Source organism: Aphis gossypii, chromosome 3 (assembly GCF_020184175.1).
Source record: "Aphis gossypii isolate Hap1 chromosome 3, ASM2018417v2, whole genome shotgun sequence".
In the NCBI taxonomy this organism is placed as follows: Eukaryota; Metazoa; Arthropoda; class Insecta; order Hemiptera; family Aphididae; genus Aphis; species Aphis gossypii.
In genome coordinates, this window is record NC_065532.1 from 5706337 (window position 1) to 5722030 (window position 15694).

Genomic DNA, 15694 nt, shown 5'->3' on the forward strand with positions numbered 1-15694 from the left:
TTCAGAGGCAAAAGTAATCACGATTTTACATATTATTTAAAATGTTTTTAATATTATTATATTTATTACTTAACTAGACGGTTTGTATCGATTCAACATATAAACTATTCAATTTAAAAATCCCAATAGATTATGTTTTACTAGTTGAAGCAAGATGGACTTATTAGATAATAGAAAAAAAGGAATGATAGATTGATTTTTTAAGATATTTAATGGACATAATCATATAAAACACAATTGTTTTTACTACCGACAAGCAAAATAGTCATGAAAAATCAGATTCTAAAAATCTCTATTTTCTAGATGGTAACTTGCTTAGTTCATACATTGAGCACATTTAATAAATAAAATATAAGTGACATACCTATTGGGAATTAAATCAATTTGAAGAGATATGAGAAAACAAATATTTGAAAAACTATGCAAGACAGTCATAAATTAATTTATAGTGATCAGTAAATATGTAATATTAGTAATTTGTGTATACCTACCAAAAATGTAATGTTTATGCGATAAACTAGAAATATGACTCTAATAACAAAACAGAAAAAAGAACTAATTCTATCTTAATAATCTTTATGTGTATTTATTTAATTTTAATCTATCTTATATAGGTATCTGTTATTGTTATAAAATTTAAATACTTAATTGTAAAATATTCCATGCCGAGTTTCATAAATAAATAAATAAAAGTGTTGATTATTAAAACAAAATCTATTAATTACTCAGTCAACAAAAATAATGGAAATCGATAATTAATTATATATATATATATATTATTTAATAAATCACATACTTATTTTAAAGCTAAAATTAAATTAGCCAAAATGCTAAGCAAACAAAACAAAACAGTGAATACAAAAAAAGTAATAACTATACTCGATTCATATAATAGTACAAATAAATTCATTTTTTGATGAAATTTACTTAAGTTAAGCTAAAACAATAAAATAAAGAATATTAATAAATTAGATCATCACAGTGTAAAATAAATACATTTAAATTGAATTTTTAATATATTATAATAAAGTAAAACAAAGAGATTTGGGAACCACCATTTTAGTTTAATTATTTTTCTAACCATGATGCAGCTACTGAAGGAGCAGTAGGTGATTTAGGTTTCACATTGAATTGTTTTAAGGTGGTTTCAAGTGCTTGATGATTATTTGAAAAATATGCTAATGTTGCATTATGAAACATCAAAAGTTGTTTATGCATCACTTTCACCTAAAACAATAGATTAATGTTTAATAAATATATATTACATGAATATTTTAAACAGAAAATGTGCCTTCACAATTATGAGAATATTGAACTATTATAAATACTAAGTACTAACTAGTAACTAGTATTATTTTAATTTATTTATATGCTTACTCTATTTTCATCAAGAAATTTCAACTTAACAATCACATCTGAACGTAATTTTTCAAATTCTTCTTTGTGCTGTTGGTAATTTTGCTGAGCATCACCGACACGAACTGTATTAGAATCTGTTCTTGGAATTTGTGCTAACATTTCAAGATCTGAACGATAAGCATCATATTCAATTCTACATAAAATGTATATTTCATATTGTTAATTTTTAATAATATATAAAAAAATATATTTTAATAGTACTGGTTTTTCATTTTCTGATACCTACATGAAAATTTATCATCCTGCCACCTAATTTGTTATCACTTACCATCCTATTTGTTGCATATATCATCCATCCCATATAATATTCTTAAAAATAATTTCAGGAAAATACTATTAAAATGATAAAACCAATAAATCAAACACCTAATTTTTATTATTAAATAAAATATATTCTATAATATATATAACCATCTTGCATTATATTATATACATTCTTAATAGTATTTTCTGTAAGAATTATAGAATAATTAAATTAGTTTTTGATCGTTATAATACATGATACATCAATTATATAAGAAGGCAAAACAATAACAAAATGATGGAGTGATAACATTTTCACACAGGGTAGAACAATCTAGTACAATTTATATTTACCTTGCACACTCATACTGTTTTATAGTAATTAATGTATCTTCAATAGTTTTATTACACAGAGTGTTGACTGATGAAACAAAAAAATTGAGCGCATTTAATAAACTTTCTCCATTTTTAGACAGACATTTCTGAGTTTCTGAATTCTGCACAAACTCTTGTTGTAATTCTGGTGATTTTTGGCCCAATTCAGCAAATGCTTCACCGAGTGATTGCTTTATAAAAATAAAAATAAATTAAACATCAAAATATTAACATAATAAAATAATTTAAAAATCAAAAAGCTATGACCTATCTATCTTAGCACCCAAATGTGTTTTCTTCGTCTTACACACATACAATATAGTCAATTTTTGTTTACCAATTACAATAGTATGCTTTTAGTTTTGATATTTGAGTGATTAATGAGCATTTTCAAATATTTTCATACTCATAACTTGCTTAAGAATTAAAATATCGTAAAAAACTAATGAGCGAACACAAGTAATATTCTTACTTTAAAGTATGATAATAGGTCAATTCACTCTAATATCAAAAGTAAAAGCACATTATTAAAACTGATGAACGAAAATTGACTATATCGTAAGTGTGTAAGACAGAGATAACACATGCGGTGTGACATCTTCTTAATTATGATGATAATTTATTAATTCATTGTATCCTGCTAGTTTTGGCACCAATATTATTGACATAGCCTATCTTGAAATTTTAAATTTAAGAAACAAGTTGAAATGATTGTGATATAAAATGCATCAATATAGTTTATAAATAATTTCTTCATAATTATAATACCTATTCTTTATTTTAAAGTAATAGGAAGTTATATTGAGTAATACTATTTTCAACAAATTCTTACTTGGGTTAAAATAAAACATTGAAATTGTGTAGCCATGCTTTTAGCTAATTTCAAAATATTTCCATATTTTTTTTGTGTTTCTCTCAATTGCTCAATTTCAGTCTCCAATTCTAAAATTATACAATTAAGCATTTTTAACATAAAAGTTTAAAAATACTAGAATTTTATAATAGTACCTATATCAACAGTTTTAGAAGATTTTCCAAGTTTTTCATTGATTAATTGTTTAGTACATTTATATGTTGATACGCTCCAATTTTTAATAACATCAATTTTAGATGAAGGAAATTTTTGATGTGGAATTTCACCATTTTGAGTAGGACTTGGTGTATAACCTCTAGGAGCTTAAATAAAAAATTTTAATCAACAAATATATTTTCAATTGTAAAAAAAAAATATGGAACTTACCAGCAGTATTGGTAAGAGGCAATGAATTAGGAACATATGTTCTGGGTCTTAGAGGTCTTGCTTCAATTTCTGATCTTAATATTGCAGGATGCATATTATCTGTTTCTGCATTCCTGTTTATATATTCATGTACTGTAGGATCACCAGCGATAGTAATTCGTGACATTTTTTATTGTTAAATAATCACGATTACCTAAAAAACAATAATAATAACTATTTATCATAGAAAAATTCTATATTAGACGTATTTTATTTAATGAAGATGAATATTGAGATTATAATTTTATGGGCTACAACCAAAAATTAATAAACTTCAGATTTTATATGTTAAAATGATACATAGGTACATTAAAGTAGATATATCACAATTTGAACTATGACTCAATGATTTAGTATGTACTTAGATAATAATATGATTCTATAATACCACAAAATATTAAAAAATTAATAAAGTATAAGATAGGAACTAACTATAGATACGGAATATCATGGTAAATCTGTGGAATGTGGTTAGTTACTTAATAATATATGTAGAATTTATTGCAATTAAACTAAACTATGCTTTAAAACTTAAAATGGGTAATAAATATACATCTGGATAAACAGTGCACTGTTTAAATACTTAAATCTTTACTAAAATAAATTAAATGTGTGTATGAAAAAGAGTAAGTATATATTATGTGTAAACCTTCTGTTACCAAATTTATAAAAACTTAAATGTATCTACATCTGAAAACTGATATAACAAAACTAACTGGGTGAAAAAAAAATACCAACCAGCAACTACTTTGAAATAAAATAAATTTATTACAAATATAATGAATCCAAAAAGTTAAAACAAAAAAATGAATAATTTTGAACACAATTTTTTTGTTATTTTACATAACTTTCATAATATGAAACTTTGAATGCATTTTAAGTTAGTTATTTATTTAATATTAAGACTTTTAATTATTTTTGTTTATTTCCATAATAAAATACTTAATTAAATACTTAATTTTTTTTTTAATTTTATTATTCATTTTTACATCATTAAAATTTAAATATGAATAGTATTAACTGATAACACCAAAGATTTAAAAAAAATGAGTCACAATTAAACTGTGTTAACATCACGAATATAGATAGAAACACGTACACTTTATTAAATAGAAAAATAAACAAACAAAATTACCTTCTCAATTAAGTAAATCATACAGATATGAGTATCATCAAGCTATGCATTTTTATTTAATGACTATTTAGGGTCAATCTCCTAAATTAGATTTGGTATTATTAGTAAGAACTAAATTTATTTCTTAGCACTTACCTATTTATGGATATGGAAAACTAGAAATGTAAAAATAATCAATTTTCCATCCAGATTTTCCAAATTGACAGGTATGATGTTAGGAACAAGCTGTTATCGATTTAATTGTAAGTGTTGATAACAAATAAATAAAAGTTACCAACGAAAACGGTAAAATTATCAAAAAAAAGAATAATAAGATATTTTGTCAGACTTGATAATTCAAATTTTCAATTTAGCAACCAGACTGCCAGACACATTGCGTCCGGCTCTAGTAACTAGTAACTACTATCTACTAACTACTTACCTATAGAATTTGAGGATTATGTTCTGGAATTAAAATAGTTGAAGGGAAACCAAAAATTAATTTTGTAAAATAAAATATATATCTAAAATGGACGAAGAAATTCAATTAAAAAATGTGTGTAATTACTCTTTTACAGTTTGCATCTTCAAATATTATGATTAATACTTATTTTTATTTGCAGATTAAAGAATTTTTACAAAACTATAACAAAATAACAGATGATTGTTTTTCACAATGTGTGTATACATTATCACAAAGCAGGTTGACGGGTGAAGAGGTTAGTATACCTATAATTGATAATTGTTATTATGATTAATTTATATAATTTAATATTATTATAATATTTGTAGGCATTGTGTGCAAGCAATTGTGTACAGAAATCTAAGTTTGTTGAACAAAAATGTATGCAAGCATTTATTGAGCATCAACAACAATCAATGCAAAAATTTGTTGAAGAATCTTCTCAAAAACAAGCCGAACAAGAAAATACTGTTGTTGAATCAAATAATTCCGATACAGAAAACAAAGAAATAGTTAAACCAGAATTGACAAAGTAAAAATTAGGATTGAAAATGTAATGAGTAGGTTTAAAATGAATAATTTAGTATCTGTATTCTGTAAATATAATATTATTGTGATAATTTATTGAATATAAAATTATATAAAAACAATAATAATACTGTTTTTTACCTGCTTTTACTTAATTTAAAAAAATGTATGTTCGTAACATACAACATAAAATGATCAGTGATATTATTAGATGTTCTACTTTTTCCAGTTGATATGTGTCAACATTATATATATAAAAAAAAAATATTGTAATTACATTTGTAAACTAAATATAATTCTAAAAATTTCATATAGGAGGTAAGGAATTTTTTTTTTTTTTGTAAAACTTTCTTTTTACAGTGAATCCATTAGTAAATTACAATTTATAAATATCATGATTATTGATAAATAAATTTCAGGTACAAAAAAGTGAAATCCTGAGTATTTGTTTAAAAAATAATTAATTCTGGATGAATAAAATGTCAATATTTATTTTAATATTATTTAATATGTACAATTATTTATTAAAAATGTATATACATATTGATGTATAAGAATATGAACACATTTAACATAACCAATCGTAAAAATCTTAAAGATTAAAAAATTGTAATTTATAAAATTAAAATTATTTTATAACTACCTATCTATATTAAAGAAGATATGATTGAAGTTCTTGAATCTAAAACAAATTAATAAAAATATACCATGTTTTAGAAAGATCATAAATGTTAATTTAAAATTAAATTTTACAATGCTATTAATACTCTGAGAAAAAAATATGTATAATATACCTGTTGTTCTTTTTCTAGTTGTTCAGTAAGTAAATTATTAGATAAATTTATGAAACGTTCTCTTAAGTTTATATTTTCAATATTTGCAATTTCCAAATCTTGTTGTTTTTTACGTTCTTTAAGTTCTTCAATTTCTTGTTGTAATTGATCAATTTTATGTTTAATGTCATCTGAAACACAGATTAAAGTTTGATAATTACAAATATATATGTATATGGAATCAGCTTTTAATAACTTACCAGCTGACACATTTCCGGCTTCTAATGGAACCAATGTTGATAGAACAGGCGTATCTCCAAGTTTACTATCATCACTAAGTTCTAATTCAGACTTAAGGTCCTCACCTATATCATCTCTATAACCCATACTTTCATCAAATGTGGAATCTATTCCATCTTCCTTTTTTATTCCATGATGGGAATTATCATCAGAAATAAACATTTCTTTAGTAAACTCCGTAACAAGTTTTTGAGTTCCAGATATTGAAGGCTTTTCCTCCTATAATAGTCATTATTATTATTATTATTATTGTGATTTAGACTCTGCAAAGCAATAATGTATTGGCTTGTAATGATGTATTTTTAAGATAAACTGATTTTTTAATAAATTTAAGTTAATGATGTCTAGTTTTATATTATAGTTTTACATCAGCAATCATTGACAAGTCACATGTAGCCTATTAGGAATTTCAGAATAGTATCATACATTCCAAATTTTAATATTTCTAAAATTGAGTTCAAAGAAGGAAAATAACTCTCAATATAATATTAAATTTACAAAAAAAAAACAGTTGTATGGTTTAATGGTTAGGTATAACAAATTTAGATTTAATACAAACTAAAACAGCAAAATTCACAAGACACGTGTTTATGTATTCACTAATGTAAAACTAGGTAGCACAAACTATAATCTAGCAACAAATTAATTTATCTTATCTACTTTAGTGTATAACCACGTCACTCTTTAAATTGTCTGAACTTGCAGCTACACTCCTCATAAATAAATTATAAAATATTCATAGAAGTAGAGGTTGACTAGTAACATCCAGACTCCATTTACCATTGTTTTTCATATCCAATGATTTATCATTAAATTCAAATTTAATACATTCACTACATAGACTTACTCAATGACAAAGTATACCAAAACCTACTATACAATAGAGCACTTTCTACTGCATTAATGATATATTAATTGAAAAATGTACCATTAATGAATTAGTATCAGAGAAACGACTATCATCATTAGTTAAGTGACTCATATCTTCATCCATATCCATTATGTTTATATTACCAGCCTCTTCATCAGAATCACTAAGAGCTTCACCAAATATATCTCTTTCTGCTAATAAAACAAATATAAATAAACAGTAAGATTAAGTTTACAAAAAAAATAAAATATTGAATAGTGATTATACTTAGTACATTGTATTCAAAGAACAAATATGTAAATTAAATATTATAAAACTTTTAATGATACCAATATTTTGTTTCAGATCATTATGCATTTCACCTTGCATAAAAGGTTCTTCTTTAATTTTTCTATTGTTTTGTACTTCTGTTTCGGATACTACTTCCCATTTTACACTAAGAGCTTCACTATCACTTTTTAAAAGATATTTTACCTAAAACAATATAATAATATACTTAACAGTATTTAAAACAACTTTTAATTATTAATCAATTAAACAAAACCTCTTTTTCAATTTCTGGAGCTTCAACATATTTTTTTCTAAGAGTCTTACGAAATCTTCGTTTTCGTACATTTTTCAATGGTGGTGTAATACCATGTGGCCACAAATATTTTTTATCAACTTTATTAGGTTCTTTTTTTTTTAAAACTTTTGTTTTATCATCTTCATCAGAAAGTAAAAAGTCTTCGTTTTCTTTGCAAATAATCATCTTAAAAAATAATTATATTAGTTTAACATAAAAATAATCAGTAAATTGTAAACAAATTCATTTTAACAGAACATTGAATAATACATTTTAAATAATAATAATCCATATTTATTAATTACGGATATACTGAATGATATATTTATCAAACAACACTTATTTTTCCACATTTATCACCTATATTAACGTTAAAGTACGTTTCTTACAGAGATTATCACCTGCCTTTGAGGTTAATTCAGGATTGAGACAGGGAGATGCTTTATCCCCAACTTTATTTAACCTGGGATTAGAAAAAGTTATCAGAGAATCCTATGAAGGACAAACAATGGAAGTTCTTGGTGAAGAAACTGTTTTAGTATAATATGCTGATGACATAGTTCTTTTAGGGAATACGGGAGAAGAAGTTTCTCGCTCAGTTTCTAAACTAATAGAAGGAAGCAAAAACATGGGTTTATTTTAATAATTTATTTCATTTTAGTTTTAACTATTTAGAAAAAACTTAGACCAGTCAAACCTGAAAGTAGGATGTATGAACTTTGAAAAGGTGGATAATTTCAAATACTTAGGTGTTAATATAAACAGCAGTAACATCATACATAGAGAAATAAAAGAAAGAATATCGAATGGAAATAGAGTATACTTTAGCATAAACAAACTTTTGAGATCAAAACTGCTATCTAGGAAGTCAAAAACTACGCTATACACAAGCTATTTAGGCCAATAATAACCTACAGATGTGAGACTTGGTCCACGACAAAAGATGACAATAGAAAATTTGCTATATGGGAAAGGAAAATATTAAGAAATATGTATGGACCTGTGTACAACGACAACCTTGGGAATTTATGAAAAGAGGCACAATGAAGAGCTGTATGACCTGAATGGAAAACCAAATATATTCACATATATAAGGTGTAAACGTCTAGAGTGGCTGGGACATGTATGGAGAGCTGATAGAGATGTATTAAAAAATTTTCTGATAAGAAAAATAAATAAAAAATGCCGACTTGGAAGACCATGAACAAGATGGAAAGACACCGTAGAAAAGGATATAAGACTAATAAATGAGCATGAAACGTTAGATTGAACTCTGGACAGAGAAAAATGGAAAGGCTTACTAGTGGCAGCGCAGGTCCTTAATAGACCGTTAAGCTGTTGAAGAAGATAAATTTTTTCGTATAGTAGTTTTTGTACAATGTTAAAAATAATTTTATTTAGTCATTATTGACACTTTTTAAGATCAACGGTACTGGTTTGTTATAGCCCCGCCGTGGCAGGTGAAAACTTTATAGCCCCGCCACTCAGGTTTGTTATCGCCCCGCCATTCATATAACAGTAAATACATCAAAACTAAATAATAGTGATCCGTTTGAAACAATTTTAAAAGATATAACAGAATTTTGGGAATCACATAAAGCATAAATTTTTTTAATATTAATTTTTTTTTAAATCAATAAATAAACATTTTTAATTATATAACTTTTTTATATTAATTATTATTCAATTTTTTAATATTAATTTTTTTTTAAATATTTTATCAATATATCGTCAATAAATATACATTTTTAATTATATCACTATTTTATATTTATATTTATTCGATGTATTTATTGTTATATGAATGGCGGGGCGATAACAAACCTGAGTGGCGGGGCTATAACAAACCAGTACCAGATCAACTTTATATTTCTAATAGGTTAATAGAAATAGATAAAAAAAAACATATCAATTATTCTAAATAAAACATTCCAGTAAGTACATATTTGACATTAATTCTAGGACATATACTAAAAAATTATAGACACACTATAATTTCCATCTGCTTTACGAAGTTAAATATTACTATTTTTACCTGACATATATCTGCAGTTTTATATACAGTTTTGTTGTCAATAGTTTTTTGTCCTTCAATGATAGTTGGTAAGTCAACAACCTATACATGGGCAGAAAAAAAAATAATTCTTTAACACAAATAATAACTTCTAAGTTCTAATGTGTAAATATTAAAATATGTAATAATTCGCTTTAAAATAATATATAAGTGTTGTTCCCGTCATTTTAAAAACAATCTTGGTTCTCTAATCTAAATTTATCCAGAACTTCGATTATACAATTTAGCCACTTGCGAGTTGGTCATTATCTACTTCCTTCTCATTCCTATAAACTCTCTCTAAACGATTCCCCTTACTGTACTAAACACTCTGAAGAGATAATTTGCGACCTCTCTCATATCATCTTCAGCTGCCCATTATAACCCTCTAATCGTCTAATCCTTTTAAATTTTTTTAAATCTCAAAACATCCAACTAACTCTACCTTCTATTCTTAATCCCAATTCTGAAATTGCTATAAACCAAATATTATCCTTCATTCGTGAGAATGGTCTATCCATTTAATTATATCTTATCATTTAATGTAAAATATAAATGTAATTGTAAATATATATGTAAATGTTGAAATAAATTGTATAACTACAAAGTTTCAATAAAAAAAAAAATATATGTAATAATATAAATAATTAAACAACTAGACTCTACATACAATATTAAAAAGGTATTAACAATAAATAAGTTATTATATTGAGTAAATAATCAAACCTTTGCATACAGATGATGATTGCCGATTTTAACTTCTCCTCTACGAATATCATTTTCTAATTTTATACTAAGTTGCTCTTTAGCATCTTTTTTTATTAGCTCTCTTAATGTTGCAGCAGCTTCCTAAAACACAAAATATAAATAATAATTTATTATTATTATCATACTTAAAATCAATTATTATATTATAATCTAGTATTGATAGAATTAAAGTATTATTTAGTTAATATTTCCATGTAAAAAGAAATTGTCTACAACAGTTTTAAAATAATAACTATAAAATACGTTTATTTCAAGCAATAACCGACTGATATTTAATAGCGTGCACAAATTAATAATAAATATGCAGATTTCGGAATGTATTACCGATGGAACTCTTAAAATAACTTCAGTTTCTAACTCAATAGTTTGATCTGGCTGTTGTTCCATCCTTAGAAGTTTCTCTTACACACGAATACACGATGTAAAAAACAAATGATTATAATATATAACTGCTGAAATAATAACACTTATAAGTTATTAGTTATTATTTTATTAACTTTTTATACTATAAATTTAACTGAAAAATCAAAAAAGTTACGAATTAGATAAAAAAAAAAAACATAAATAATTATTATAATAGAATATGTGTGGTATTATCACAGAATAATTATATTTAGATAGTATACTATTTTAAATTTTTATCTATCATCACGATTATAATCGTGTCGTATCTATTCTGTGATGTTATAATTATTAAATGATTAAACTCCTTGACTTATGATGTAGTATCTTTGATTACATTTTTATCAGTTAACCGCCATAAAATCTCATTATATAAAGTGAAAAGTGGAAGATCTAAGCTCAACGTGTCTCCTACAGTGGCCACTCCGGCCACTGTCCACTTGGCAGTTGGCGCTTGGCACTTCGGCAGTTAGTTTGTAGTTTGTAGTTTTTGTACTTAGTTATTTGTAAGACATTAGATACAATACACTTGTATATTTTCTTTAGTTTTTAATGATTTTTCTGTAAATTTTATAAATACATTCTTTTTACATTTTATTAAAAATTCTCTTATTACTGTTTCACTAATTGTTAATTATGTCCGACTTTGATTCTGTAATTACATTGCTTAAAAAATATGATCAAGAACATATTATTAAATTTTGGAATAAACTCGGTGAAAAACAAAAAGCATTTCTGTTGGAAGATATCCATGAACTGAACATTCCTGAAGTTGTTGAAATGTTTAAAAAAACTTTAGAAAATATGAATACCAATCAACAAAAATTGGATAATAGAATGAATCCTATACCCGCCGAACTTTATGGTGCTGTGAACCGTAGTCCAAAAGAACTTTTGATTAAGTATAAACAGATGGGACTTGAGCAGATATCCCAAGGTAAAGTTGGAGTTTTGTTAATGGCTGGAGGACAAGGTACAAGACTTGGAGTTAACTACCCTAAAGGTATGTATGATGTCGGCTTGCCATCTCATAAATCATTATTCCGTATTCAAGGAGAACGTATTCGTTGTCTGATTAGGCTAGCAAATAAAAATTTTGGAAGCTGTAAAGGTTTACCTTGGTTTATAATGACTAGTGAACACACTATGGAACCTACTCGCAAATACTTTAAGGAAAATAATTATTTTGGCCTAGATGAAAAAAAAATTATATTTTTTGAACAATATATGTTGCCAGCATTTACATTTGATGGAAAAATCATTATGGAAAGTATAAGTAAAATCTCTAAATCTCCAGATGGCAATGGTGGTATATATAAAGCTTTACGTGACCGTAATGTATTGGATGAAATTAAAAGGCTAGGTGTTCAATACCTCCATGCTCATAGTGTAGATAATATATTAGTTAAAGTAGCAGATCCAATATTTATTGGATATTGCATAACAAAAAATGCTGAATGTGGAGCAAAAGTTGTAGAAAAAGCATATCCCTCGGAGCCTTTAGGTGTTATATGTGAGGTTGACGGAAAATTTCAAGTTGTCGAGTATAGTGAAATCACTGAAAATACAGCTGAAAAAAGAAATCCTGATGGTCGTTTAACATTTAGTGCTGGTAATATTTGTAACCATTTTTTTACAACAGAATTTTTAAACAATGTTGCATACAAATATAATAGTAAATTAAAATTACATATAGCTAAAAAAAAAATACCTTATGTGAAAGATGATGGCACTGTATGCAAACCAGATGAACCAAACGGTATCAAAATGGAGAAATTTATATTTGATGTTTTTGAATTTTGTAATCGTCTTGCTGTTTGGGAAGTAGAAAGAGAAGAAGAATTTAGTGCTTTAAAGAATGCAGATGTGCCTAATGGCAAAGATAACCCTAGAACTGCTCGCTTGGATGTTTTTTCACTTCATAGAAAATTTGTTGAAAAATCTGGAGGAAAATTTAAAACAGAAAACATTGAATGTGAGATCTCACCTCTTTTATCATATTCTGGTGAAGATCTTAAGCACTTGGTTGATGGTAAAATTTTTGATTCTGTTCTAGAATTAAAATCTGCAGAAGAAATATCCAATAATAAAACTTCTAATATTAATTAAGTATTTGTTTTATTTATACTCTATAACAGAACTACCTATGTAATGGATAATTCCAGTTAAATTTACTTTGTTATGAATTTCAAATATTAGGTTTCAATTTTTCAAATTTGTAGTTGAAAATAATTTTTTAAATATATAACTAGTTTATTATATAAAATTGTCTAAATTTTAAAAACTCTATTAATGCTTATATTTTATAATAGTTTTTGTATGATTAATCACTTAAAATGTTGGATTGTATAATATATTTTTAAATATTATAGTTTTTATTTTAAAATTAAAAACAATTGGGTTAATACTAATAATAATGTACTTAAATAACTTTATACTTTCAATAATTTTTTACTTTATGAATATTTTATCTATAGTCTAGATAATTGTTGCTTTGTTATGTTATTAGTGTAAAGATATTTTTTTGTAACCCTAACGGAAAGTGCAATTAATATTAAATTATAAAACAAATAATACTTGTAATTTATTAGGATTACCTTTGTATCCAATAGACTAACCAGATACAGTTATTGTACATTATGCAAAATGTTGGATAAAGACATTATACTATAATCATACCGATTGTTGAGAGATAAAAAATGAAAACTAGCTCTCGTCAAATCAATAGTCATTATGATTTTGTATTCAGCTAAATTTTAAAATTATTGTTCCAACATCTACCCCTCTAAAAAAAAAATAAAACTTTTAAAGTTGAAGAAATATATCATTTCATTAAACTTGTGTTAGGTAATTTAGAGTTATGTAAAATATTTTACGTAATATATGTCATGTAAAACCTTGAAAGTTTAGTATAAAACTTGTTTTACATCAAAATTACTTTCTATATTATTGTAGTGGGTATTTTAACATTTATTCTTAAGAATGCATAACTCAATAACTTATGTATACTGCAATTATGATAATTAATACATTCAATTTTTTTAATCGAATAATGAACTACCTAAACCTAAAAATCTAATACAACTTTTGATTTTCTCTTTTCTCATTGTTATAATATTTATTTTGTCCACTTAATTACTCAACAGAATAAATGTAGTACTAAACACTAATGAAGGTAATGCATTAGAATTAACTAATAAGCTCTTGATTATTCAGTAAACTTACTGATGTACAAACTAATGGATTCATTAATAAAAATAAAAATTATAAATCTATTGAGTAATAAATAATAACCATGCATAGGTATTGTCTTTCTTTAATTCTTTTATTACATTTTTCTCAATTAACTAATGTTAATCTATAACTGTCATAACAAATATGTAAAACCTTTGAAAAATTTAATACAATTTAGATTTGTGTTAAGAATGTACAATTAAATAGCCATTATATCTCAATGCCCCAAAACCAATAATATATTATCCAGCTTTCACTAGACAATTTAAGTGAATGTAAACCTATAGATTTAAATATTAACTTTTACTTTTTATATAATTTTAACATAGATTAAAATAAGTACCTACCCCACTGTATAGTATTAGTTGAATATATCTTGTCATTGAGTATGTTATTATAATATAAATGTTACATTTGAATTCAATAAAGTTTCTGAGCGACAAGTCTGTCAGTCTTAATTACCAAGTATATTTCATTATGGTTCTAAAATACTGCAAATGAAAATTGCTTTTCAACATTTGTAGAAAAAAAACTAAATATATATCTAAATTTTAGGTAACAAAGGTCATAAAAACAATTTTTCAATAATAATTTTAACAAGTTCTTAATATTTATATTATATTTTAAGTTTTTCTTAAATATTTTACAAATTACTAACAATTCTCTATTTTTACCAAACAAAAGTGTACCATTTAGGTCCAATTTGCTTCTAAAAACCACCATCAAAGTTAGGTAATCAAATTTTACCCTATTAAAAAAGTGCTCACAAAAATAAATATGTATTATTGTAAAATCAATACTTGCGTTACCATTTTCAGAACAAAAAAAAAAAATATATATATAATTACGTTTTATATTTTCATACGACAAATGTAATACTTTTATTGAATAAAAATTTAAGTATTTTAAATAATATTAATAATACAATAATAAACTATTTAATATAGTCATTTTAATTAATTTTAAAATAAATTTCATACTTCGACAGACATCACTTAATGTACTTGTTTCCAATTAATACTGTATAATATAGACTTTAATCTATTTCTTTATCTTTTTCTTTAAATGCTTTAAGGCACACTTAGCTGCTGTGCATTTAGCAATTCTATAATTACGACCAATACCTTTAAATTCTCCTTTGCCAAATATTTCAACTATAACTCTGACTCTTCGACCATCAGCTAGTTTTTCAGGTTTACTAAAAATAATAGAAAAAAAATTATTTAGAAACTTATAATATTCAATATTTTAGAAATTTAACACATATTTTATGGATTAGTTTACATTCATGTCCTCTACTAAAGACA

General features: G+C 24.9%; 5 protein-coding genes across 11 annotated transcripts in view; 2 read left to right on the plus strand and 3 right to left on the minus strand.

The window, feature by feature from the left end:
• Window positions 1-1003: 1003 nt before the first annotated feature.
• On the minus strand, window positions 1004-4681 carry LOC114120041 (arfaptin-2). 3 transcript variants are annotated; one of them, XM_027981812.2, is made up of 7 exons: window positions 4587-4681; window positions 3278-3470; window positions 3046-3213; window positions 2870-2979; window positions 2017-2228; window positions 1378-1552; window positions 1004-1227 (listed from the first exon to the last, which is right to left on the minus strand). In XM_027981812.2, exons 2-7 carry the CDS (start codon window positions 3441-3443, stop codon window positions 1069-1071), a joined length of 990 nt encoding a protein of 329 aa, XP_027837613.1. In that variant the 5' UTR covers window positions 3444-3470; window positions 4587-4681; the 3' UTR covers window positions 1004-1068. The 3 variants fall into 3 exon arrangements, with proteins under 3 accessions (XP_027837613.1, XP_027837612.1, XP_027837614.1); XM_027981811.2 differs by having other exon boundaries at window positions 4452-4598; XM_027981813.2 differs by lacking the exon at window positions 4587-4681 and adding an exon at window positions 4055-4208.
• LOC114120043 (mitochondrial import inner membrane translocase subunit Tim9) lies at window positions 4526-5549 on the plus strand. The gene is made up of 4 exons (XM_027981814.2): window positions 4526-4657; window positions 4805-4986; window positions 5054-5149; window positions 5223-5549. The coding sequence occupies exons 2-4, from the start codon at window positions 4960-4962 to the stop codon at window positions 5427-5429; spliced, it is 330 nt and encodes a 109-aa protein (XP_027837615.1). The 5' UTR covers window positions 4526-4657; window positions 4805-4959; the 3' UTR covers window positions 5430-5549.
• A 509-nt stretch (window positions 5550-6058) lies between these two features.
• On the minus strand, window positions 6059-11300 carry LOC114119978 (transcription initiation factor TFIID subunit 7-like). Its single transcript, XM_050204228.1, has 9 exons — window positions 11076-11300; window positions 10710-10832; window positions 9966-10046; window positions 7910-8116; window positions 7695-7839; window positions 7423-7559; window positions 6455-6713; window positions 6216-6385; window positions 6059-6103 (listed from the first exon to the last, which is right to left on the minus strand). The coding sequence occupies exons 1-9, from the start codon at window positions 11136-11138 to the stop codon at window positions 6074-6076; spliced, it is 1215 nt and encodes a 404-aa protein (XP_050060185.1). The 5' UTR covers window positions 11139-11300; the 3' UTR covers window positions 6059-6073.
• Window positions 11301-11519: 219 nt separating this feature from the next.
• LOC114120040 (UDP-N-acetylhexosamine pyrophosphorylase) lies at window positions 11520-13874 on the plus strand. Its single transcript, XM_027981810.2, has one exon. The coding sequence runs from the start codon at window positions 11790-11792 to the stop codon at window positions 13260-13262; it is 1473 nt and encodes a 490-aa protein (XP_027837611.2). The 5' UTR covers window positions 11520-11789; the 3' UTR covers window positions 13263-13874.
• A 585-nt stretch (window positions 13875-14459) lies between these two features.
• LOC114120039 (endoribonuclease Dcr-1) overlaps window positions 14460-15694 on the minus strand; it is a 29908-nt gene continuing 28673 nt past the window's right edge. For all 5 annotated transcript variants that reach the window (XM_050204220.1, XM_050204217.1, XM_050204219.1 and 2 more), the window contains exon 21: window positions 14460-15585. In XM_050204220.1, coding sequence (XP_050060177.1) covers window positions 15429-15585 — 157 coding nt within the window. In that variant the 3' untranslated portion in view covers window positions 14460-15428. The remainder of the gene's footprint in view (window positions 15586-15694) is intronic.

Bases quoted from the DNA above. Each gene is read 5' to 3' on its own strand.
- LOC114119978 (XM_050204228.1), bottom strand. From the start codon at position 11,138: ATGGAACAACAGCCAGATCAAACTATTGAGTTAGAAACTGAAGTTATT. The intron at 6,714-7,422 runs GTACATTTTTCA...TGACTATTATAG, and splicing joins CTGATACTAATTCATTAATG to GAGGAAAAGCCTTCAATATC. The intron at 6,386-6,454 runs GTAAGTTATTAA...TCTGTGTTTCAG, and splicing joins AGCCGGAAATGTGTCAGCTG to ATGACATTAAACATAAAATT.
- LOC114120043 (XM_027981814.2), top strand. From the start codon at position 4,960: ATGGACGAAGAAATTCAATTAAAAAAT. The intron at 4,987-5,053 runs GTGTGTAATTAC...TTTTATTTGCAG, and splicing joins AAGAAATTCAATTAAAAAAT to ATTAAAGAATTTTTACAAAA. The intron at 5,150-5,222 runs GTTAGTATACCT...TAATATTTGTAG, and splicing joins GCAGGTTGACGGGTGAAGAG to GCATTGTGTGCAAGCAATTG.
- LOC114120041 (XM_027981812.2), bottom strand. From the start codon at position 3,443: ATGTCACGAATTACTATCGCTGGTGATCCTACAGTACATGAATATATA. The intron at 2,980-3,045 runs GTACTATTATAA...GTATAATTTTAG, and splicing joins TTCTAAAACTGTTGATATAG to AATTGGAGACTGAAATTGAG. The intron at 1,553-2,016 runs GTAAATATAAAT...CATTTTATGTAG, and splicing joins AAACAGTATGAGTGTGCAAG to AATTGAATATGATGCTTATC.
- LOC114120040 (XM_027981810.2), top strand. From the start codon at position 11,790: ATGTCCGACTTTGATTCTGTAATTACATTGCTTAAAAAATATGATCAA.